Below are 26,225 nucleotides of genomic sequence, written 5' to 3' on the forward strand. Positions count from 1 at the left end.
TGTAGGTGGACCCTCACAGTTCAAACTGGCACTGTTCAAATGTCAACTGTACAGGGCAAAGAAATGAGGTAAGAATGACAGTGAAAACTCCAGGTGGTTCTTAGTTTTTTTCTGACACCTTCTCTAACTCATATGAAGCTTATTTGACTTATTTTTGTTATTAGCTTAAGTTTACCAATGATACATTTGACATCTGAAGGAAATGGATTGGTTCTTTATCCAGACTTGTATGTTTTATGCTTATCTCTTTAAAAAAAGAAAGTCTTCCCTGTTGAGTTGTTTTTGAAATCATCGTACTCTGTATGGGTTTAAAGCAGTTCTTTTAATTTGTAGATAACTTAAAAAATAAATAATTCTATGTTACTCAGACAGCTAGCATGGACACATTTCATATATGTCTTTAAAAATTCAAAATTATTATTCAATGGTTACAAATGGATAAATACAAAGGAAGCTGTTTGTTCATTTTAGTTAACTGTCAAAATATGTCATCTTTTTGAGAGAACAGTTTTTGCATCAGGCGAAGAGAAAGAAGTTGGTTTTATATGTATATAACCTTATTTTTTCTCTTTGCCTCTTATTTTTAATGCTAAAAGTTAAATATATAACATATATGTATATAACCAACTATTTTCTCTTTGCCTCTTATTTTTTAATGCTAAAAAGTTAAAAAATAAGAAAAAATAAGATTAGAGTTCTTCTGATTTTTTATGCTAAAAGGTTAAATACAGAGACAGAGAAAGAATTTTATAAAAACTGATGTCTATGAGCAGACCTTAAATTAATGTGGGCTCTAATTTTCCTTACCCAGATGTTTAGATTTAGAAGAGTCATCTCCACACTCAATAAATGTATAGATAGATACATGGTAGTTTGATAATCTGCTTTGTCTCTTTCTTTTCAGTTAGTGAATGAATGACTTAAAATTGATTAAATTAAAAAAAATTTTGTCGTTTTCATCTAAACTCCTCCTTCAGGCCTTTGCAGGCCTCCCCTTGGGCAGTGTGTGCCTGGCCCATGCATTTCTCCTGTCTATTTCACTGTAGGCAAACACCACTCGTGTGTAAGTCACGCATCACCCACACTGCAGTCCACCATTCCTTAGAGCCTCTGGGCTTGAGTGAATTCTTGCCTTTTCTCAAGCACTTCTCTAAACCTGGAATTCTTTCCTCACTTCATGTGGATCTCTTGTATTTTATCCATTTTTCAAAGCCCGTTTCAAATCGCACCTCTCCAGGGAGCCTTTTCCAGTTGTCCTTCCTCTCCTAGAAGTAGTAGCTCTGGCAGAAATTTGAGTATTCTTCTCACAGGGCATGTTTACTCCTTTTAGTAAAGCCATCAGTATATCTTTGAGAGCAGGGGCTCTGCCTTCACCTCCTGTGCACACCCTCCTGGCTGTAGCCCCAGCCATGCCTACCATAGAGTTGTACACATGAAGAGTAAGGATGGGAACAAATTTGTGAAGACCAATGGATGTGGGGACTGTCTAGTACTTCTTAGCTACAGGTCACCTCTGTGTCTAGAGTACTGACTGCTCTAGTACTTCTTCTTAGCTACAGGTCACCTCTGTGTCAGAGCATCATCAGAAGTAAACCAGGTTAGGGCCAGATTGTGACAATCTTATAGATCAGGCTTGATTCAGCAGGCAGTGGAGAGCTGTTATTTTTCTATAAAACCTGTTTTTTAATATGGAGCATCTTCAGTAAATTTTGTATGTAATGATGTACATGATAACTGTTTAAGAACAATTAGTTTGTCTGTGATACAAAGAATGAAGAGAGCAGTGCACAGGCTGTTTGCAGGAATTAAGATGAGGAGAGCAGTGTAATATTTGAGAAGTGTTGCCATTTGGAGTAGATTGAGAGATTTATGCCTTGCTACATTTAAAAGCAAAAAGAGCCTGGCAAAGGGAAAGCCAGAAAAAGAAAGTAGGAAAAATTAATATTCCAAAGAGCAAAAAATGAGATAAGATTGGGAAGTGACAGAGTTCAGATTCAAAAGTACAGAAGTTTGGTAAAATGTAAGAATGGAAATGTGTTTGTTTCTTTAAAAGCTGAAATTTAGCTAAAAAGGATAGATTCTTAAATTGAAGAATCAAGCTAAATACTTGAGACTAGAAATGCCTTTGTTGTGATGTTGTTATGTAATGTAATGTAATGACTGTACACATTCCTTCTTCTCTCCTGGTTAGTGGATCTCTTAGAGTTGAGTACAACAAATGAAATTTTCAAACAGCACAAGTTGAACCAAAATGACCAGCTCCTCAGTGTTCCAGATGTCATCAACTGTCTGACAACAACTTATGATGGACTTGAGCAAATGCATAAGGACCTGGTCAACGTTCCACTCTGTGTTGATATGTGTCTCAATTGGTTGCTCAATGTCTATGACACGTAAGTTTATATTTTTTTCTCATTAAAATACAGTCATTGAATGAAATATGTTAATAGAAAATGTCTGATTTTTAAGTGATTTTTTTAATAAGTGCTTTCAAATTACTTTCCCAGTGGAAATATTTATGTTTGTTGTTGAAAATGAATGATTTTACAAATCATTGAGCTTCTTAACAAACAATAGAACAGAAAAGAATGTACATCTTTCATTTTAAAATTTTGCTTCAATTTACAAAGACTGTCAAATTTATAGTATTCTTTGCCAAAAAGCTAGGGGAAACAACATAGCTAAGTCCTACTTTCTTCTTGTTTCATAATGTCTCACAGTATTTCTTTTTTCAAAATAAATCTTCTATTTATTGTTATGAATTACAATAATTTATTAGCTCATAATAATCTGCTCTACAATCTTTGTAATCCAACTGAAGAGTGATTTGAATGGCCATGAACAAGATAGTCTTTTAATATTTGCTTTATTTGCATAGTGGTTATGTGTGTGTGTATATATATATATAATATATATATATAGTGTTTTAAATAATTTATGCTACAGGACACTTTAATATCTGTCATTTAATTAGGTACTCACTGTTCATAAAGCACACTCTCAACTCCCAGCATAACTCATTTGCCATTAATTTGGCCCTTTTGAATACGACAGTGCATTTGTGAAATAGTCAGTTCTAGAAAGACCTGCTGTGGGCTGACATTTCTGAAACATTAGGAATTACTCATTGTTCTGGTAGGAGGTTAAAGTATGCAAAGATGAAATAAGAAAACTAGAATTGGGCCGGGCACGGTGGCTCACGCCTGTAATCCCAGCACTTTGGGTGGCCGAGGTGGGTGGATCACCTGAGGTTAGGAGTTCGAGAGCAGGCTGACCAACGTGGTGAAACCCTGTCTCTACTAAAAATACAAAAATTAGCCAGGCATCGTGGCAGGTGCCTGTAATCTCAGCTACTTGGGAGGCTGAGGCAGGAGAATCTCATGAACTCAGGAGGCAAAGGATGCAGTGAGCTGAGATCACGCCACTCCACTCCAGTCTGGGTGACAGAGCAAGACTCTGTCTCAAAAAAAAAAAAAAAAGAAAAGAAAAGAAAACTAGAACTGTTGTTTTGCTTCTCATGCCCAAAAAGTTATTATCTGTTAATTAGCTACATGAAAATTTGTATTTACCAACCTTTGATTTAGAGATAAAGAAGATAGATGATCATTCATAAATGCACACATTTAGGAGCTGATTGGTTCTGTATAGGAAGTAAATAATGACAATAGCTTTAGCAATGAGCTGACTAAAAATTTGGATTTTTTTTCTATTCCTTTTAGTTTACATGTAATAACTGTACATATTTATGAGGTACACAGTGATATTTCAATACATGTATACAGTTTGTAAAGATCAAATCAGGGAAGTTAAAATATCCATCACCTGAAATATTTATTACTTCTTTATGTTGGAAACATTCAGAATCCTCTCTTCTATCTTTTGAACCTGTGAGATAAATTATTGTTTACTGTATTCACCCTACAGTGCTATAGAACACTAGAACTTATTCCCCCTACCTATATGTACTTTTGTACCAATTAATGAAACTTTCCCTATCCTCCTCTCTCAATTTTTTTTAATTAGAAAAGTATTTTATCTTTTAGTGCTCACAAATATCATAACAAAGTCTTTCTAAATAATCAGCCACTGTGTGCTTGAGGGCTCTTAAGAAACGCGCTGAAGCATGAGTCTCAGTTACCATAATGAATACGGGATTTGCGATATCTCTGTCTGATATTTTTTAATACATTTCATTTTAATGCACATTTTAAGTTCTCCTAGGGTAAAATATTACCATTAGCCTTAATCCACCATTAAGTTGCTCTTCAATAATTTAAATCCTCAGAAGATACTTTTCCATAGTAAATTCACCAAAATAGTTGGTCAAAGGTGTTTTAACTACAAAGCCTGTATCTTAACTTTTACATCCCAGGAAAATTGCTAAATTCATAGAATACTTAGGAACTCCATTCAGTCCTATAGAATATGGTAGAGGTATACATCTTGAACTACATTTTAAGGAAGAACTGGAGAAGAGGTTCAGTTGCCTTCTATTTTCCATGGCTCTGACACAGTGTTTTGGTTTTCTGGGGCTACCATAACAAAGAATGGTAGACTGAATGGCTTCAACAAGAGAAATTTATTTCCTAACAGTTCTAGACACTAAGAGTGTGAGATCAAGGTGTCGGCTGGGTTGAGTCTTTATGGAAGCCACTCTTTCTGGTCTGCAGATGGTCGTCTTCTCCCTGTGTCTTCACATGGTTTTTCCTTATCTGATGTGTGCTCCTCTCCTCTTCCTCTAAGGACACCAGTCATATCAGATTATGACCCACTCTAATGACCTCATTTTAACTTAATTACATCTTTAAAGACCCTATCTCCAAATACAGTCACATTCTGAGGTACTAGGAGTTAGGACCTTAACCTATAAATTTTAGGGGACACAGTTCAGTGCATAATCTACACATATGCTCTTTTCACTGGACAGCCCAAAGGGAATAGTGCCACTTGGTTGGGAGGAAGCAGTGTGTGAAATGGCGTGACTCATATTCTAGGGAGTTAAATGTTGGCACAGTTCCACTTGCCTCCATCAAATGGGAATATGTGGGAAATGCTACACTTTGCCACTGTTTCTCATTTAGAAAGACAGTATCTTGAATTTCTCATTTTTCATTTTAAAGGAAAAAAATTTTTCAGGACTAATCTCCCTTCTATGTAAAAGAAAGATGGCAAAGACCATGCTGGATCAGAATGGTACCCATGCAGTGTAGCTTTCTATCTTGGAGAGTAGTATTGGGGATTAATCTATGGAAAAAACTGTTACTCTTATGACAGTAGTGTCAGATGGCCAGAGCTGGTTGCCCAGGTTTCTCTAACAACCATGATTTATTTATTAATCTAAATAATAGTTATTAACTCTTTTCAGCCAATAATTTTCTTTGAGAATCAGATAGAAATTACTATCTACCCTCCAATTAGGACATTACAGACTCATACATCTGTGAATCTGAGGAATGGTACCTTGTTCTAACACTTCTATTCATTCAGCCATCCTGACATTCACTCACTAATCATATATCCATGACTGCCTTCCTTCCTGGCATGTGATACAGCCAGAACTGGTATTTTCAGCTTCAGCCAGCTCTTGATAATGAGTGATGCACACACAGATCACAGAATTCTCAAAGTAGAAGGATTTGGGGATCTTTAATTCTGCCCTTTTCTCTTTACTAATTGAAAACCTTACCCGTTGAGACAGGAGAATTTATCTACCTATTGCATATTAGTCATAATTAAAGAACTAGTGTTCAGTCTTTTGATAATCGTTTGACTATTCTTACTATATTTCTATATCTAGGAAACATAGTACTTTAAGTGAACAGTTTTTTTCCAATTTTAACATGTACCCACCTCCTGATATTCTGAACTTTGTAAAGAAAAATTATTTTCATCTGTCATGGATGACAAGAATTCAAATTTTTGGTTCTGGTTGCTGTGTGAGTTGGCAGCTACTTAACATTGGCATCTTAATTTTTCATCTGAAAAATTGAAATAAAAATATCCACTCTGCTTACCACACAAAAGGTGATTATGAAGGGCAAATGAACTAATATATGTAAAAAGTACTTTATAAAGATAAAATTGATTTCATTTATGAATTTGCAGCCTCAGTCTTCTTCCCAGATTAAAAGATCTTAATTTCACAATCTTCCTTCTGGATTTAATGGAAATTAAAAGTGTTTAAATCATGATATAAAGCAATAGTCTGGAGTACTTGTTTTAAATGTGTTTTTTTCCTACCAAAAATATTAACCTCATTTGCAGCAGTGTCATTTTTTCCACTATTCCAAAGATGGTATAATTTTATAAAGTAAATGTCTTTATAGTTAAACCAATTTAAAGAGTTGCCTATGAAAACTATCAGGAGACTAAATATGTCAACACTGGGCTATGTCACTCACTAATATATTTTACTGTCTCCCTCTTGTGTCTCACATCCACATAGCTTATTTACATCAATGTCCTTTATTGTCTGGTCCCACATAACCTGTACAGTTCGCTCAACCAGTTCACCTTGATGCGAGTCTCTGACCCACCTGAATGCATCTTATTTGTTTGTTTTTGTTTTTGTTTTTGTTTTTGAGACAGAGTCTCACTCTGTCACCAGGCTGAAGTGCAGTGGCGTGATCTCAGCTCACTGCAACCTCTGACTCCCTGGTTCAAGCGATTTTCCTGCCTCGGTCTCCTGAGTAGCTGGGATTACAGGCACCCGCCACCACGCCCAGCTAATTTTTGTATTTTTAGTAGAGACGGAGTTTCACCATGTTGGCCAGGATGGTCTCGATTTCCTGACCTCGTGATCTGCCTGCCTCAGCCTCCCAAAGTGCTGAGATTACAGGCGGGAGCCACTGCGCCCGGCCAGAATGTGTCCTATCTCCGATGCTCACACCTCTGCCTCTGTGCCTTTGCTCAGGCTTTCTCTGTGATACTCTACTTTCTCCTACTTGGGACAGTCATGCCATGACATACCTTCTGTGTCTGATTTTGGGTTTATCTTCTCTGTCACATGTTGTGAAACTAATGACTACCTAGACTAAATCATTAATGATAGGCAGCCACAATGATCTTGTACTTGATGTTTGATTTCCATACATAAAGGATTGTCTCATATGTTTTCTAGTTGTATTCTTATCTTACCTTCATCAGCTAGTGTGTGAGTTCATCGGGGTGGGAATCATGTCTTCTACTTTTCCCTTGGCCCCAACAGTACACAGAGCAATGCCAGTATCACAGTAAGCCTTTGTAACTGGTGATGGTGTGATGAATGGGTGATTGACAGCATCAGTTGTCTTCCTGATGATATTCCTTTCTTGTGTTGTGACAGTAGAGTGGGAGTCATGCTTTAATGCGTATTATTTTGACCATTTTTCCCTGTAGGGATCACTTTATCCACATTCATGTACTTGTCTCAGCCCATTCACAAAGCCTTCTGTTATCCTCTGCAAGTCTATTGTCTGACTGGGTCCAGAGAGTAAAAATTTACTGCTTTTGAAAGGAAGCAAACATTGTCTGTTTCATGTGATAATTAGGAAACTTCTAAAAAATATAAAGTAGAAACACAGTTTGTAGCTTGGGTGTCTGTAGGGTTAATGTGAAACTAGTGTTTCTGTAATTGTGAGAAATGATTATATTAATTTAGAAATTCTGCTTAGAAGGCCTATGTTTATTTTAATATTAAGTATTAATCACTTCATAGGTTAATTCAGAATGTCATATACCTACATACTAAGGGTTCAGTAACTTTATTAGGTATGATTTAATATAAATTATAAATTCTAGCCTATTGAGGGAGTACTTTGAAAATACATTGCACCAATCCCTAAGCACAATTTCCTTTCTTATTTATTGCATACTTTATATGTCATAATATGCATACAGAAACTTCCTTCAGTACATATAGTTGAGAATGGAAGAATATCAATTAGTATAAGTAGTAAAAATATCAATAAAATCAATGATTAAATATAGTTTGGCAAGAAGACTGCTTAAAATTAAAGTTATGTGATACAAATATTTATGTTTTTAAAATAGCACAAATTATTAACTTTTATACTTTCATATATTTATGTAAACTTTTAGTTATAGGTTTTAAGTGTGCTGTACTTGTGTATTAAAAACATATAAGAAAATGGACAATAAAAACCTAAAATGAAAATGGATCCTAAATCTGCAATAATAAAGATAGCAATAAAGGCTTTTTTTCTGGGCTATGTGTTATTCCATAGCAAGGATAATATCTTATTAATTTTTGTAATTATCTTCCAATCCCTAGGACTGGAACTACTGTGACTAACATTTGGTAGATTACTCAGTAATTCTTTGATAAGCAATGAAATTAAGAAAACTCTGTGCTTTTAAAGATAAAAAAACATGTTTCATCTGGTCGACTTATAAGTGAAATAGAAATGATCTGTCCTTAGCATTGTGTAAAACTGTGTTCTAATGTTGATTAATTAATACATTCTGGTTTTAATTATAATTTGATACTTCCCCAAGTAGGGATTTTACATCTGTCTAAGATCACTGACTATTAAAATTGCAATAGTAATTTATAAAAACTGCATTGACAGAAAATTAACTATATTCTAAGGGCGTATAATTTGCTGAATACTTAAATACCAATATTTGTACTTAATTAATACTTAATTACCAATTAGTATTCAGCAAGTTGTAAGCTCTTAGTATATAGTTAATTTTCTAGTCTATGTTCTTGTTTTAGATATATCACTAGACTTTTCTTGCTGTATGAAGTCACATATATAGTGTGTGTAGCTCTAGCTATTTTGAATCTTGCATCTACAATTATTAACATAGGTTTAATTCATAGTCTTTTTTTTTTTTTTTTTGAGATGGAGTCTTGCTCTGTCACCCAGGCTGGAGTGCAATGGCACGATCTCGGCTCACTGCAACCTCCGCCTCACAGGTTCAAGTGATTCTCCTGCCTCAGCCTCCCGAGTAGCTGGGATTACAGGCATGCACCACCATGCCCGGCAAATTTTGTATTTTTAGTAGAGATGTGGTTTCTCCATGTTGGTCAGGCTGGTCTCGAACTCCCGACCTCAGGTGATCCACCTGCCTCGGCCTCCCAAAGTGCTGGGATTACAGGCGTGAGCCACTGTACCTGGCCAATTCATAGTATTTTTAAAGGTGAAATCTTTTCAGCTTTATAATCATCATTTTCATTTTGTTTTAATTCATTCTTAGTTCATGTTTTGTGTGCAAAGTGACTTAAAGCTGTATATTCTTCTAGACTTGGCCAAACACCCTGTTAATATATGTCATGAAATTATAGTATAGGTTTAATATTAATTGTTAAAAGTTAATAGAAAAGTTGCATCTTTAAGACACAATTATTTTTGATGGTTTCCCCCAAGAAAATAGATATTCAGAAACAATGAACATGCTGTATATGGTTTTAAATGCATCTAACACATTAACATTCTTATAATTTTAGGGGTCGAACTGGAAAAATTAGAGTGCAGAGTCTGAAGATTGGATTAATGTCTCTCTCCAAAGGTCTCTTGGAAGAAAAATACAGATGTATGTAAGACCTTTCTTATACCAACAGTGTTTTTAGTAATAATAATGATTATAACAATTTATTGGAAACTTTCATTATAGAATTTGTTAGTAGTAATAGTTCTCTCTCTTTTTTTAACCCTTACTGTGCCTATACCAAGTTAGACAAAGGGTGGCAGTGCAAAGACTTGGGGCTTTGTGTGAAATGGAAAGCTGATTATAACTAAGAGGTGAGGTACCAGGATGGAGTGAGACCGAACTACAAATTATGTTTCATTTAATTCTTAGAATAATCCCTCCATAATGTAGGCATTTGAGATTTCCATTTTCTGGCTGAGAAAATTAATGCTGAGATAGGTTAAGAATCTAGTCTAAGACTGCAGAGCTGATAAGGGATGGGGCTAGAATTAGATACTAGGTTTTTCTGACTCCAAAGCCCAAACTTTTTTTTATTTCTTTATACTTCCGAAGCTTAAAAGAAAAAGATGAACTAGAACCTTTACGGACATAGACGATAATCCTAAATAAATATATTTTACAGCTGTGACAAAATAAAACATGATTTTTAAATTTTTATTATATTTGGATTTACCAAATAAATCAACAGTGTTCCTTTACCTGTCAATTAATGAAAGGTATATTGGCTTTGGAAAAGGCTTGTGTTCAGGAGCCAAGGAGACCTGTCTTCAGATCTCTACCACTTAGTAGCTGAGTGTCTTTGGGCGGGTTATGTGATTTCATTGAATATTGCCAACTAAGAGGTAATAGTATTCCCATTTTACAGTTCAAGAAGTTGAAATTTAGCAAATTTTCTTCAACTGAAAAAATGAAGCTAATAATTCCTTCTTGGAGAAGAATTAGGAGTAATGTTTAAGGTACCTAGAAATAGCAGTTGTTGAATAAATGGTAGCAATTGCCGCTGAGTCCCCAAACCCTTAACTACTATCACATATCTTTTGATTTATTTTTGTCCATAAAATGTGAATTTGATCCCACCATGTATATTCCCAGATGATTCTTTACAGAGAAATCCATACATTTGTGAGAGAGGTTTAGGGATATTCTGTAGATGGAGAGATACTAAAAAACAATAGGATGTTTGATTATAGGCCCTGTAAGCTTAGTTCAGTTTTGTGCCTTATGTGAACATGCATACATTTTAAAAGCTTTTATTTTCTGGGATTTCTGTGAGGTTATTGGATTTTGAATTTCAGGTCTAGACCATGATGGCTTGTTTTTCCTACATAGTTTGACAAGAATGTCAGTGAAAAGAAATGTGGATTTATATAAAATGAAAAGCTGATTGTAGGATTAGGAGATAGGGTGCTATGACGGAGTGAGAGCCTAGTTAGCCATGCAGAAGAAAGCTTTGCCCAAGGCTTTTGCTTTGTGGCATTTTATCCAGAATTTAAGTAGTTTTCAGAATCATAATCATGGAAAGATATAATTTCAAAAGCTGAAAACGTTATCTTTTTATAATGATCAGGAAAGGAAAATGTTAATTAAAACATCAGTGTTACAAAATTAGAAATGGATTTTTTATCATCTCTGATTTGGGGTTTCTTGTGCTTCTGAAACAATTAGGGTTCTCTGAAAGTAACAGTTATAGTGTGGAGCTTACTCTGAAATATTTGCAAATTCAACCTCAAAGCTTACACTGTGGATAATTCAACATTAACTTTCAGATTTTGGCAGGGGAAGCAGAAGGCTCTGCAGTGAAATTTCTGATATTTAATTGAATCCAGGAAGTATGCCATTTTAGGACTAATTAAGAAATCTCATGGGTTTTAATTTTTAATCTAAATCTTTACTGGGATATCCAGACTTTGGAAAGTCCTGGGGTTTTGTTTTGCTTTTTACTTTGAGGACCTTCACCACTCTGATTCCAGTTTCTGTTATATCATTATTGTTTCCTTTATTAGAATTAATATTCAAGACAGTTTGCTCTTCAAATGCAATGGCAGGGCCGCCATTCAAGATCATTGGTATCTGTCTGAACATTGATTTTATTAATACAATGCCCAATGTCAGTGTCTTCACCCCATAACACCTTCTTCTCTTGGTCCTTTCCTAAGAATATTCCTTGTTTAGGTTCTAACAGTGCCCTGGCCTTTATGCTTATAGCTGGCTAACTTCCTTGCCTCATCAAAAACACATTTACAGACCAGGCACAGTGGTTCATGCCTGTAGTCCTAGCTACTTGGGAGGCTAAGGTGGGAGGATCACTTGAGCCCCAGGAATCGGAGGCTGCAGTGAGCCATGGTCGGACCACCACACTTCCAGCCTGGATGACAAAGCGAGACCTTAAAAAAAAAAAAGTACACATTTTCAAACCATCCTTTTAAATTATCATTAGTATCTCTTCTGTGCTTATTTATTAGAATTTGAGTTTTTAGATTATGACTTTCTTATTACCTGTCCCTTTACCCTGACATTGCTTTTTGTATCTGACTATAATGTTGAGAATGTGAACTTTTGTAGGAATTTTTATAAGGATTTATAGAAATACGTCAAAATGTCTAAGGACACTTTTGTCCTTATGTTTTGTGAGTAGTTTTACCTTAATAGTGGCATAGTGGTATAGCCATATGCCTCAAAAGAGGAAAGTTAGGCATAGTTGATCTTGCTGAAAATGTGCACTTTTCTGCAAAGATTATTATACATATGCATCAACTTTTATTTACTTAACAGACCTCTTCACAGGGACTGGTTTAAAATAAACATCATGCTAAGACTGCTGGATAAATATTTTTGTCTATGATAGTCTTATTTTTTTTAATGGAAAGAAATAAGTAGAGCGCTAACCAAATCTAAGTGAAAAAATTATAATAAAAATCAAATTTCTCTTCATTGAATTTGCTTTCCCTATGTGTGCTTATAATTAAAGCCATACTTCATTATAATTACTGTGTCAATATCACTGAGCTTGGTTCAGTTTGAGATTTCACCACTGACAGTGTTAGATCTAGCATTATATTCCTTATAAAAAGAGAGAATGGACCAGGCACGGTGGCTCACGCCTGTAATACCCAGCACTTTGGGAGGCTGATGTAGGGCAGATCAACTGTGATCGGGAGTTCGAGACTAGCCTGACCAACATGGAGAAACCCCGTCTCTACTAAAAATACAAAATTAGCTGGGTGTGGTGGTGCATGCCTGTAATCCCAGCTACTCGGAGCTGAGGCAGGAGAATTGCTTGAACTCGGTAGGCAGAGGTTGCAGAGAGCCAAGATCGTGCCATTGCACTCCAGCCTGGGCAACAAGAGTGACACTCTGTCTCAAAAAAAAAAAAAAGAAAAAAAAAAGAGAGAGAGAAAATGATGCATTTTGATCTGATATCAGGTACTGTTTGAAAATATTTTTAGAATCCAATAAATATTTACTCCACTTTCTTCTATTCTTGGAAAATGTCACATGAAGAGCATTTAGATTTTAAATGCTTTTGAATTTTTAGAACTTGAAAATTTATTTCCAAAAAGTATTAATTTCTATAATGAAGTCGATTGTTTGTATTTGAAATTTCTTCCTATTCCAAAAGTAACTTATCTTAGGATATTAGCTTTATTGTTGAAAATAATATATAATTTTGATCTTCAAAGTATTGTGTATGGTGAATAAAAGGTAAACGAAGAGTGGACAAAATAGAAGAGTTTTAATTTTACTGAATTAAGAAAATTATAAAACAAATCAGTTTTTTAATGAGTGGAAAAACCTAAAAACTGTATGAAAATATGCACAAATTTTTAAATTTGATTAAATGTATTTCATTACATGAAGTAAAACAAAAATAGTGGTTATAGCTAATAAGGAATGGGAGACTGACCCAAAGGAGAAAAAGCACACCTTCTTGTACTTTTTAGTGTTTCTTTTATAAAATAGATGTGAGTATTAAAGTCTTTAAAATAAGTTATTATATATATATTTAGTAGAATATTGAATTTAGAAGTGAACACAAAAAGTTGGTAAACAAATCTGTTAAAATTTAAAGGTTTGTTATTTAAGGTACGTTTATTCCTTTGTGTTTTTTTATTTTTTTTTGAGTTGGGGTCTTGCTATGTTGCCCAAACTGGTCTCAAACTCCTGGCTCAAGTGATCCTCCTGCCTTAGCCTCTCCAGTAGATGAGATTACAGACATGCACCACAGCACCCAACTACATCTATTCCTTTGACAAGTCATGAAGGAAGCTTTGTTTTGGCTCATTCTTTCTCAATAAGAAGGGAAGTTCTTATGAAGTTCATAAAATTAATTCATATGCGTTTATTGTATCATTTTAAAAAGGAAATTTGTGTTTATTGATTTATATTATATATGCATGATTTATGTTTATGTATATACATAACCCATTCTTGCAGGAACGGGTTAACTACATGCTTCTTAAAATAATCTAATATCATGTGTAATGCAGAATATTAAGATCAGAATATTAAGGTCATTGGAATTCAGGAGACAACTAATCAGATTCATGTCCTTCTGAAATTTTTTTAATCTGCATGGTTCAGTCCACATTACCAAAGATATATTTTAAGTAAAAGAACACTGTAGGCAGATGAAAGTTAACCTCTTGCTTCTCTTTGCAGATCTCTTTAAGGAAGTGGCAGGGCCAACAGAAATGTGTGACCAGAGGCAGCTGGGCCTGTTACTTCATGATGCCATCCAGATCCCCCGGCAGCTAGGTGAAGTAGCAGCTTTTGGAGGCAGTAATATTGAGCCTAGTGTTCGCAGCTGCTTCCAACAGGTAAGCATGAAGGATCACTGGTGTGTAGGATGTGTTGGGGAAGGGTTTTGAGGATGTTCTGAGACATGGAATAGGGAACTCGGGCTGGAGCCAAATACTGGAAGACTTTGGGTACCATCCAACAAGTGGTGTATTTCATTTCCTAAGGCTCATTTGCTTCAAAAAATAGCAACTCTTGCAAAGAGACTTGCTGTTTTTGTTTGATAAAATCTACAATCTTTAACCTGTGCCATTAGATTGCTGTTTGTCCTGCCCTTTTCCTGGCCTCCTGTCCTACCATTCCTCTCCTTGCTCTCCGCTTTCCAGCCGCACTGTTTTATTTGCTTGATTCCTGCCTCAGCAGTGCCTTTGGACCTGTGTCTGCTGTTTAGACGTTCTTCCTTCCCCACTGCCCACTAACTCCCTTCTCATACCTAATCCTTATTTGATCTTTAGATTTTAGCTTTAACTCTCACATCCTCTGAAAATCTTTCTCTGACCTCTTCAGATAATGCTATATTTTCCTGTTATATTCGTCTAATATCGTCCACCTCTTCCTTCTCGTACTCAGTACAATTATAATTACACACTGAATTATATAATTCATGGCTTAGTGTTTGTTTCTTCTCTAGGAACCTAAGTTCCATGAAGACAAGGACTGTGGCTATCATTTTACTGCTGTATCCTGTCTTAGTTTGTTCAGGCTGCTATAACAAAATACCATAAACTGGGTGGCTTTTAAACAACAGAAATTTATTTTCTACAGTTCTGGAGGCTGTCCATGATCAAGGTGCTAGCAGATTCAGTATCTGCTGAGGGCCCACCTTCTGGTTCATTGCAACCTTTCTTGCTGTTTCCTCATATGACGAAGAAGTGAATGATCTCTCTTGGGCCTCTTTTTTTGTTTGTTTGTTTTATACTTTAAGTTCTTGGGTACATGTGCAGAACGTGCAGGTTTGTTACATAGGTATACACGTGCCATGGTGGTTTGCTGCACCCATCAACCCGTCCGTCATCTACATTAGGTATTTCCCCTAATGCTATCCCTCCCCTAGTCCCCCACCCACTGACAGGCCCCAGTGTGTGATGTTCCCCTCCCTGTGTCCATGTGTTGTCATTGTTCAGCTCCCACTTATGAGTGAGAACATGTGATGTTTGGTTTTCTATTCTTGTGTTAGTTTGCTGAGAATGATGGTTTCCAGCTTCATCCATTTCCCTGCAAAGGACATGAACGCATCCTGTTTTTATAGCTACATAGTATTCCATGGTGTATATGTGCCACATTTTGTTTATCCAATGTATCATTGATGGGCATTTGGGTTGATTCCAACTCTTTGCTATTGTGAATAGTGCCGCAGTAAACATACGTGTGCATGTGTCTTTATAGCAGAATGATTTATAATCCTTTGGGTATATACCTAGTAATGGGATTTCTGGGTCAAATGGTATTTCTGGTTCTATATCCTTGAGGAATTGCCACACTGTCTTCCACAATGGCTGAACTAATTTACATTCCCACCAACAGTGTAGAAGCGTTCCTATTTCTCCACATCCTCTCCAGCATCTGTTGTTTCCTGACTTTTTAATGATCACCATTCTAACTGGTGTGAGATGGTATCTCATTGTGGTTTTGATTTGCATTTCTCTAATGACCAGTGATGATGAGCTTTTTTTCTGTTTGTTGGCTGCATAAATGTCTTCTTTTGTGAAGTGTCTGTTCATATCCTTTGCCTGCTTTTTGATGGGGTTATTTTTTTTATTCTTGTAAATTTGTTTAAGTTCTTTGTAGATTCTGGATATTAGCCCTTTGTCAGATGGATAGATTGCGAAAACTTTCTCCCCTTTTGTAGTTTGCCTGTTCACTCTGATGATAGGTGTTTTTTTTTTGTTTTGTTTTTGTTTGTTTTTTGTTTGTTTGTTTATGCTGTGCAGAAGCTCTTTAGTTTAATTAGATCCCATTTGTCAATTTTGGCTTTTGTTGCCATTGCTTTTGGTGTTTTAGTCATGAAGTCTTTGCCCATGACTATGTCCTGAATGGTATTGCCTAGGTTTTCATCTAGGGTTTTTATGGTTTTAGGTCTTACATTTAAGTCTTTAATCCATCTTGAGTTAATTTTTGTATAAGGTGTAAGGAAGGGGTTGAGTTTCGGTTTTCTGCATATGACTAGCCAGTTTTCCCAACACCATTTATTAAATAGGGAATTCTTTCCCCATTGCGTGTTTTTGTCAGGTTTGTCAAAGATCAGATGGTTGTAGATGTGTGGCATTATTTCTGAGATCTTGGGCCTCTTTTATAAGGGCACTAACCTCATTCAAGAGGGCTCCACCCTCATGACCTAATCATTTCCTAAAGGCTCTACCTCCTCGTACGATCTCCTAAGTGGTTAGGTTTTTAACATATGAGTTTTGGGGGGACAAAAATATTCAGATTATTACATTTCCTGTGCCTTGAACATCGTAACTACTTTAATAAATATCTGCTAAATAACTGAATTAAAATGTCCTGAATTCTTTTTAAGACAAGATTTTAAAAATATATATACATTAAAGATGTTATTAAAGTATCAGTTTTTTTCTTTGAGACTATGCATACAAAAGAAAGATGTACAAAGTTTTATACTGATCTAAGTTACTAATTTTAAACTGCGAAAGCACTTTCATTTCTTTTTAATGTTTACTGCATATAAAGACATTTTAGAAATGTTACTACTGATGTTATACATATGCATAAAGTACAAGTCTACAGATATTTTGGCAAAGCATATCCAGTGATTTATCATTGCTAGGGAAAAAAAAGGCTCACACCGTGTCTTTGAGGAGAATTGATGTCATGGGTTATTACATTTTATAATGGCCCTTTTTCTTATTTTAGAAATACAAAAAATATCAAATGCAAATTCTAAATATGATTTATAGTCATACATGTAGGTTCACAGAATGACCTCAACAGCAACAGGAGGATAGAACGGGTAGAAATTTAGCTTTGCACATAGGAAAATTACTTAGTATTGGGAATCGAAGAGGGATTGGGGAGTTTTATGTAATTTATCCTGATAAATTTAAAAATCCTGCAAAGTACATCCATAGCAATATGCTTCCTATGTGATGATATAATGGGACTAGAGCAGGACACACAAAAATGACAGCATTTATTTAGCATTTATAATGGCCTTCAAGTTTGTAAAATTATCGGTGAGTCTTTCACAAGTTTTTACTGTCTTAGATGAAATTTTTTTTTTTTTTTTTTTGAGATAGATTCTTGCTCCGTTGCCCAGGCTGGAGTGCAGTGGTGTGATCTCGGCTCACTGCAACCTCCGCCTCCCAGGTTCAAGCAATTCTTCTGCCTCAGCCTCCCAAGTAGCTGGGACTACAGGTGCACGCCACCAGGCCCAGCTAATTTTGTGTGTGTGTGTTTTAGTAGAGACAGGGTTTCACCGTGCTGCCTAGGCTGGTCTCAAACTCCTGATCTCAGGAAATCCACCTGCCTCGGCCTCCCAAAATGCTGGGATTACAGGCTTGAGCCATCACACCTGGCCAAATGAGTTTTACAGAATTATTTATGTAAAAAGATGACTTTAAATTGGGTGTTTTTGGTTTTTGCTTTTGTTTCTTTCAAAATCTGAGTATATTGAAGTCTTGGTATTTTTTTCCTTCTTCGTATGTGACAATTTCTGCTTTTTCTACTCATAAGTTCTAGAATTTTCTTGACTTGAAGAACCTTAAAGCATTGTGACTTAACTGACATGGAAAGAGTTATATAGTTTCCTCTTCTGCACAAATTTTCAGAAGCTTATGAAGCAACAACACTTGCTACAGTTTAAATGAAGGCATTTCTTCACTTTTAATATATTTCTTTTTTCACCAGAATAACAATAAACCAGAAATAAGTGTGAAAGAGTTTATAGACTGGATGCGTTTGGAACCACAGTCCATGGTTTGGCTGCCAGTTTTACATCGAGTGGCAGCAGCGGAGACTGCAAAACATCAGGCCAAATGTAACATCTGTAAAGAATGTCCGATTGTCGGGTTCAGGTAAGGCATGCCAGTGCTGGAGGAGGCTATTTTCTGTTCCCTTTGTGTAATCTCAGTGGTACGTCCATCCTCCATTCCCATTCATTCCCATTTGGAGGTTTGCTTTCTAAATAATTGATATGTTCAGTATGTCTCATCTATCTAAAAGTAGCATTTCTTTTTATAACTACTACATGAAGCATATTTTATTATTGTTGCTATTATTATTGTCATTTACACTACTTGGATCAGAACCAGAGATTTTTATGAATGTCTGTTTACTTAGGTCACAGAAATGATTCATGCATGAAAATTGTATGGCTGATTATAAACATATAACCCTGATGGAATTTAGTAAATATTCTGAGGTCTTGGGGTCAGACTTAGTAAGCAGGAGAAGCAATGTTTAATTACCGGCTGAGAAGTAATCAAATTACTTCTTGTTATTTCTGCCAAGTTTGATGTGAAGTACATTAACCTGACTTCTTCCCATGAGGAGCACTGCTAAATGCCATACTTTAATGTAATCAGTGTGTCCAGTTTGTGACCCCAAAGCCGACAGTGCAGAGTCTGTGGTTTGTCCTAAGGTGGAGATTTTTGGACATCCTGACCCACTCCTCTTAACATAGGTATGCATTTGACCTCTTGAATATATTATATTTCTCTTCTGGGGGGAATCTGGAAAATAGCCCCAGTTTAGTTTGGAAATCTATTATGAAACAACATAAGCCTGCTCAGTAGGGAAATTCAAGATTTTATATGTAGCTTTTTTTATTTATTTATTTTTTTTTTGAGACCAAGTCTCACTCTGTCACCCAAGCTGGTGTGCAGTGGCACGATCTTGGCTCACTTCAACCTCTGCCTCCCGAGTTCACGTGATTCCCCTGCCTCAGCCTCCCGAGTAGGTGGGACTACAGGTGCATGCCACCACACCCGGCTAATTTTTGTATTTTTAGTAGAGACTGGGTTCCACTATGTTGGCCAGGCTGGTCTCAAACTCCCGACCATGTGATCTGTCCTCCTTGGCCTCCCAAAGTGCTGGAATTACAGGCGTGAGCCACCATACCTGGCCCTATGTGTATCTTTTATTCGTACCAGAAGATGAAGTACCAATACGGTGATTCTCTGAGGGAGAGTCAAATCAGGAGGGCTGAGATTGGTGGTTGTTGTATATTGTATCAGTATTAGTATCTTGAATTAAACAGAATTGCTTTCATTTGACTGACTTTATCAGCATAATAGTTTGTATGAAGCATATCATTGCATTCTCTGTGGATGGCTAACATAAGAAATGGAAATTCAAAAGTTCTCTTCTCTCATGCATTATGGTGTAGTTGGGAAGACTAAAGTATTGTGAGGTCAGAGGGCCTTGCTGCTTATGCATTCTAAGAGGAGGAAAAGACAGGTAGGTAGTGTGAAGTAGAGTGAGCATTAGCCTGGCAGACAGCCAGGGTAATAGATGACTTCCAGTGGAAGTCAAAGCACAAATGATGGAAGAAGAAAAATGGTAAAGTCACAGTTTAAATGCAGCAGGGTTCTTGGAATGGCTACATTTGGAGTATCTGGTAGACATAGATGTACGGGAGAGGGAATAGCTGGAATGTGGGAAGGTCAGTCTACTACTGGGAAGATAATTCAAATGAGAGATGTAGTCATCAAAGCTAATAATCACTGCTATTTATTGTTTACTTTATGTCAGACAATGTGCTAAGAGGTGTTATATTTGTTATTTTAGTCACTTTTCGTAACAACTCTGTAAGATTGGGAGTATTACCTCTACTTTACACATAAAGGAACTAAGACTCCAAGATTAGTCAACTTGCCCAAGGCCAGGCAGCCGATTGTGCAGAGACAAAGTTAGGATTCAAATCCAGAACTCTTTGGTTCTCCAGTTTGTGTTCTTAATCAAGATGGTTTTAAAAAGCAGATTAGATTTTTAGGAGAGGAAAGATTTAATATTAAGAAGTAATTAAATGATATTGAAAAGAGCAATTGACTTAAGGCACTAATTATTAGACCAAAAATATTACTCTGGATATAAATTGTAATGTGAAGCCATGGGAAATATCCAGATGAATTGACTTGGGAAGAGACTGCCATATATAGATATATATAAAATCTGCCATATATGGCCATTGGTATAACCTAGAGATGCCGTGAGGGACCATATTTCTCAGCATCTGATGGATGTAGAGAGTGAAGGAGAGGACAAAATACTCTAAAAACATTAAATATTTGAATGACCTTTAAAGTTTCATTTCTTAAATTAAAAATGACCTGAAACAACTATGCAGAATATTAAGATTTAACTGAGTTGTGGGTACATGGATGTTTATTATATTCTCCCTACTTTTGAATTAACTTGAAATATTTAATAAGAAAAATATGAAAGAGCAATTATAAAGGGTGAACAACCTGAAGTGTTAAATTTCAAGGGTTTAAGTTCTGCTAGTACTATCAAATTGACCTGTAGATGTCTCTGTGATATAGATGTGAAATTGACCAGCAGGTCAGAGATTAAGGTTATGGGAGGATATTCAGGAGATAGTGTATCGAGAAGTAGCTCTGGAGTCAGGCTACTTGGATTTCGATCCTGGATCTATTGTTTGGTGCTGAGACTTTGAATAAGATACTTGGCCTGCTTGAACCTGAGTTTCTTCAACTTCACATTCTGTGAGTGTTTCCTCATAGGAATAGTTAATACATGAAAGTGTCTAGGACAGTTCCTATCACAGAGTAGGCATTCAGTAAATGTTGGCTCTTTTTGTTGCTACCAATAACATCATTAGTGTGATAGTAGCTAAACCTATGAGTGTGTTGTTGAACATTTCCATTAAGTGGAAATGCCAGAAAAATCTGGACAATGATGTTGCTCAGTAAAAGGCAAGATTAGGGAGAGGTATAATAAGGGAGAGAACAGGATTCTTCAGAGAAATAAAGAAGCATAGTGTTGTGGAAGTCAAAAAGAAGGCTTTAGCAAGATGGTAGAGGTGTTAAGTGCATCAGAAAGATTCTTTGAATCAGGAGAAGTCATTGGGAATCTTAGAGAGGATTCTATCCGTGTCATTATAAAGATGGCTCAGGAAAATACATAGGCTAATATGTGCAAACAACTTGTTTAAGAAATCTAGCTATAACTTCAAATATGTCAGGATATTGAAAATTGAAAGATGGTAAGTGATATATTGTCTTACTTTTACTTGCATTTATATTTTTCCTGTTTTCTACATTGAGAATATAGTACATCTAAAATTTGTATTTCAAATGAAAGAGAAATATGTCCAGACTTGATACCTGGTTTAGGCACAAGACTGAGCAAGCAAAGGCTTCTTCAAGCTAATGGTGACTTAATTATTGCACAAAGATTACGCATGAAGGTAATGAATATAAGAACAATTCCAATAGTAAAATGGGGTCCAGTTGGAATAGGTCTGATTAGCTTAGTTGTAAAGAGATGCATCTTTCTCTGTGGCTTCAGAGAATGAATGGAAAGGCAAGTACAGACATAAAGATAGAGGAATATGTCTATTATAGAATAATCTTAACTTCATTCAGACTGTCTTTCTATCAGGCTTCTACCCAAGAGATATATATATATATATACATATTTTCCCTGAACTTTTATAAATACTGCTAGAGTTTTTCACTAATTACTTCCAAATAAAATGTTAATGAAATCTTAGATTTACAGAATGTTTTGTAAGCTGGGAATTGTTTCAGTTAGAATCATACACAATTCCTTAATAGTAGTTGCACAAATAAATTAGAGCTTTAGTTTTCTTTCTTGTAAACAAAGTGAAGGTAGGTAATCCAAGACTGTTCTCTGTGACCACCTGGGCCCTTAGCTCTGTTTTCATGCACTGTCATCCCTAACATGTGGCTTCCATCTTCAAAGTCACTTCATGCTAACGAAGTGACTCTTCTGGAAGTCAGATCCATTTTCCAGTGGGGAGGAAGAGGGAGCATGCCTCTTCCCAGCTGAGTCAGTCCCTTGAAATTCCAATTAGAACCCCCACCCAATAACTTTGGTTTGTATTGCACTGGCCACCAACATCAGCAAGAGAGGCTAAGAAACAGTAATTTTCTCAAGGCTCATTGCCAAAATGTGCTAACAGTAAGTACAAGGGTATGTTACCAGTGAAAAAGAGAGAATGGCTATCTGCCAAGGGAGTATTCAGCAGCAAACAAAATTTCATTTAGAAAGAAGGTGTCAGTCATACCTGTCAAGCCATGCTGATAGGTCAAGAGATGTTGTTAGTGTATGTGATTGTTTCAAACCAATAGCCTCCTTGGCAAAAGTAAGCTGGCTGTAGTATATACAGAATGATTTCCTTAAGATTGATTTGCAAGTGATTTTTCAGGTCATTTTAGGAGCTACTCAGCACTTAGTAGTTTACAGCCACACAACCTTTAAATTTTGCTTCCATTTTCATTCTGTTGGTTCTATCATTTAATTTTTTTCTGTAGATGTGGGTATAATTTATGTTCTTAGTTCTACCAGCAATGCTGACAGAATAGATTTCGGAGAAGATGTTTTCCACTCAGACCCACAGAAACTTATCATCTAAGGTTTTGCTTTTGTAAATAAGATTCTGCAAGTAGAAGTCAATATGCAGTGTCATTCTTATGCCCGAGATTTTAAAACACCATTTCCATTCAAGGATGCATTGTGATCAAGGCTTTATTTAGTTTTTCCTTTGTTACACAGTATTTCTTGATTTCTTTTTTTTCTAGTGACTAATTTAAACCAAATATAAAAGTGCTCATTGTTAAAAACTGTATCTTTGTGAGGGAATTTTAAAATTCATTTCTTATTGATGGTATAATTGATATTTTAAAATTTGATGTTTCAACTTAATAGATACAATTCTTTTCTTGTTTATCATTTTCCATTCATATTCAAACATTAAAAGAAATCTTCTGACATGTATATTTGTCTCCCTCTCATGTATAAACAGATAGAAGCATGTTTCAGAGACTTGAACTCCAAAATTTTATTTTATTTTTTTGGTAATTTGGATGAATGAAATTTCTTACCACAAATTTAGACTAAATAATAGTAATGCAAGCCAATAAATTTTCTTTTCTTTTCTCTAGGTATAGAAGCCTTAAGCATTTTAACTACGACGTCTGCCAGAGTTGTTTCTTTTCGGGTCGAACAGCAAAAGGTCACAAATTACATTACCCAATGGTGGAATATTGTATACCTGTGAGTACTAACCTACTGTTTTGTTTTTAATACGCTGCCATTGAATTAACTAGTATCTAAAATTTTATTGTTTATTTAGACTTAATCTTTTTTGAAAAAATATCACTTTGAAGATTTTTTTTGTTTTCTTTTAAGTAAACTCATTTATGTTGAATTAATTAGTGTAGAAAAAATATTAACTTTTTTTAACATCTGTGTTTTGATTTTAAACTTTTTTGGTAGCAAATTCTTTTAAGAGCTGATACTGACCTACATTGAAAATGATACTATGTAATGAAAAATCATGTTTTAGACATATTTATGCTTTCATAGTTAAATACCATATTCATATTAGCAAAAATACAGAAAATGGAGATATTAAAAATATAGTTCCTAACTCTAGCTCCTGAATAAACTACCTTCTAATTTTTCCATATCTCTGGTTTTAAGATTCTATTTATATTTATATTTATGTATCTTTGTTCCTGATATTTTTCACTCAACATTCTGTTTTGTCACACAGTATAATTTTTTTTAGTCGCAAAATTTTTAATTGGGTGACTTACTACAGTTTACCTAACCAGTCCCTGAAATTTGGACATTTAGTTTATTTTCAATTTTCTGATGTTATAAATAACACTCTTACAAGTATCTTTGTGAAGGTAGCTCATTCCAGATATTATGTAAATTACATTGCAATAGAATAAAGCACTGTAAGTAGGTTATTTGAGTCAATGAATATGAGTATTTTTTATGGTCAAAATACTTGATGTCAAGGTTTTTTTCAAAATAGGTTTATCCCAATTTACGTTATTATCACACTTTGTTAAAGTTTCAATTTTACTATAGCCCCACCAGTATTGGACATAAGTTCTTGTTCCTTTGATTTACAGCTATTTTTTCCTGAAGTTATCCTCATGTTCTATTAATAGCTATTCTTTTACTTCCTTCCAAATAATGCCCGAATGTATTCATCAAGCTGTCTATTTTCTTTGGCTTCGGGAATTGAGTTACTTTTTTGGATCATAAATTGACAGAAAGGCTGCAATACTTATAAAATATACACATATAAATCTCACACTCATAGGTATCTTATCTCAAATAAATAAGTGCCCTGTGTATGGAGAGGAAATCTCTAGAAAATATTGCTGAATTATAATGGAGGAAGTGCCCATATCACATAATAGCTTTAACCAGGAAAAAGAAATCTCCCCAAGAGAATTTGTGAGACATTATTTATTACTATTATTAACTTATTTATTCACTCAACAAATTAATATTGAACATTTTGCAAGTGTCAGGCCCTCTTGTCAAAGATAAACAAAACCAGACACTAGTTAAAGTGGTAAGGACAGATTTTAATCAATAATATACTGATTATGCACATATACTTCTGTTTGTGCAGAGGTGACTGGGTGTTTTCAGGAGGGAATAGACTGAGGAAACAAAAGAGGGACTTGAGCATAGGCAAGGAAGTGAAAAATGACAAAGCATTGGTCAGCATCAGTTCCATCAGACCAGCTGTGTCTGTGAGCTGGCAATTGTCAGAGTTGGATTCTACCATTCCAGAGAGACTGGGAGACAGGGGTCCTATCCTTCCTGATGATTACATTTCAAAGAAATGGCTTTCAGATCCTTGAGAAAGACACCCCTGAGTTGTTGGAGACACATCCACATCTCAAAGGGACAGAGGAAGGATTCCCCATTGTAAGCCCTTTTCAGTAAATGCCCTAAGAAAGAGTGAGCAGGGACCTGTCTTCCGGTGTTGACTAGAGTGAACAGTAAATTCTTTTGGCAGCCTGGAGTTTGTTTTTCAGGCAGACGCTTTAAGGGGGCAGATGCCTTAATAATCCCTTTTTTAAGGGTCATCCTAGGGATGTGGTCTTGAACTGTTATAAATTATGTTCATGTTTGTTTAAGTCTTTTAATGGAGAAGTGGGTGGAAGGGGATGGACAAAATGATTTGTGCTGAAAATTTGCAGCTTTTATAGGCCAAGGCTTCAGTAGACAACAGAGCTTACAGGAGGCCAACAAAAATTTGGTCAAGGAGAGAATCCTTGTCAGTAATTTCAGCTCTGATAGTGTATCAGAGTCTACCCAGAAAGATAAGATTGTGGACTTCCTGCTACTCTCCCTTTAGGAGGAAGAATGTGTGAGAATGAACAAGGAAACAAATAAATGGGGTTATTATACATTGCAGTAAGTGCCTTTAAGGAAATGAATGGGTAATGAGATAGAATGATTAGAAGAGACACTTTAGATAAAGAAATCAGTAAGGTTAGTCTGAGCTGACATTTGAGTTGAGACCAAAGTTTGAGAAAGATTCAGCCCTGTAAAGAACTAGTAGAAGCATGTTTCAGAAAGAAGAAACGAAACATACAGTGATCTGAGATGGGAAAAAGGTTAGTGTGATTGGGCTGCAGAAAGTGGAGCCTGTTCCCCAAGGGACGCATGGAAAGGAGCACTGGTTACACAACTGGAAGTGCCCAGTGCAAAATGAAGCTGTTGGGGGTGGGGGGGGGGGGGGCCTTGTTTAACAATTATTAAGACTTCCAAGGTGGCAACATCAGAGGAGTAAATCAAGTTCAAGGCCCTTCTGATTGTAGGGCCCTGTACAACTGCATAGGTCCAATATCTTTGAAGCCCACCCTGAGGTTGGGAAAGAGGTGGGTGTAACCAGGGAACAGAAAGAAACCGGGACAAATTTGACAAAAGAGAGGCAGTAGTAGGAGATGGAATTAAAAAGAAAGGAAACGATCAGATGGTATAGAACCCTGGGGACCATTGTAAGT

At 35.8% G+C, this 26,225-nt stretch overlaps 1 protein-coding gene across 12 annotated transcripts in view; it reads left to right on the forward strand.

The window, feature by feature from the left end:
* The window catches only part of UTRN (utrophin), a 575,792-nt gene that overhangs the window by 502,474 nt on the left and 47,093 nt on the right, over positions 1-26,225 (forward strand). For all 12 annotated transcript variants that reach the window (XM_063666718.1, XM_063666723.1, XM_063666719.1 and 9 more), the window contains 5 exons: positions 2,192-2,393; positions 9,455-9,540; positions 14,098-14,255; positions 18,100-18,266; positions 23,343-23,454. In XM_063666718.1, the coding sequence (XP_063522788.1) occupies positions 2,192-2,393; positions 9,455-9,540; positions 14,098-14,255; positions 18,100-18,266; positions 23,343-23,454 (725 nt within the window). The remainder of the gene's footprint in view (positions 1-2,191; positions 2,394-9,454; positions 9,541-14,097; positions 14,256-18,099; positions 18,267-23,342; positions 23,455-26,225) is intronic.

Source organism: Pongo pygmaeus, chromosome 5, assembly GCF_028885625.2.
Source record: "Pongo pygmaeus isolate AG05252 chromosome 5, NHGRI_mPonPyg2-v2.0_pri, whole genome shotgun sequence".
Taxonomy (NCBI): Eukaryota; Metazoa; Chordata; class Mammalia; order Primates; family Hominidae; genus Pongo; species Pongo pygmaeus.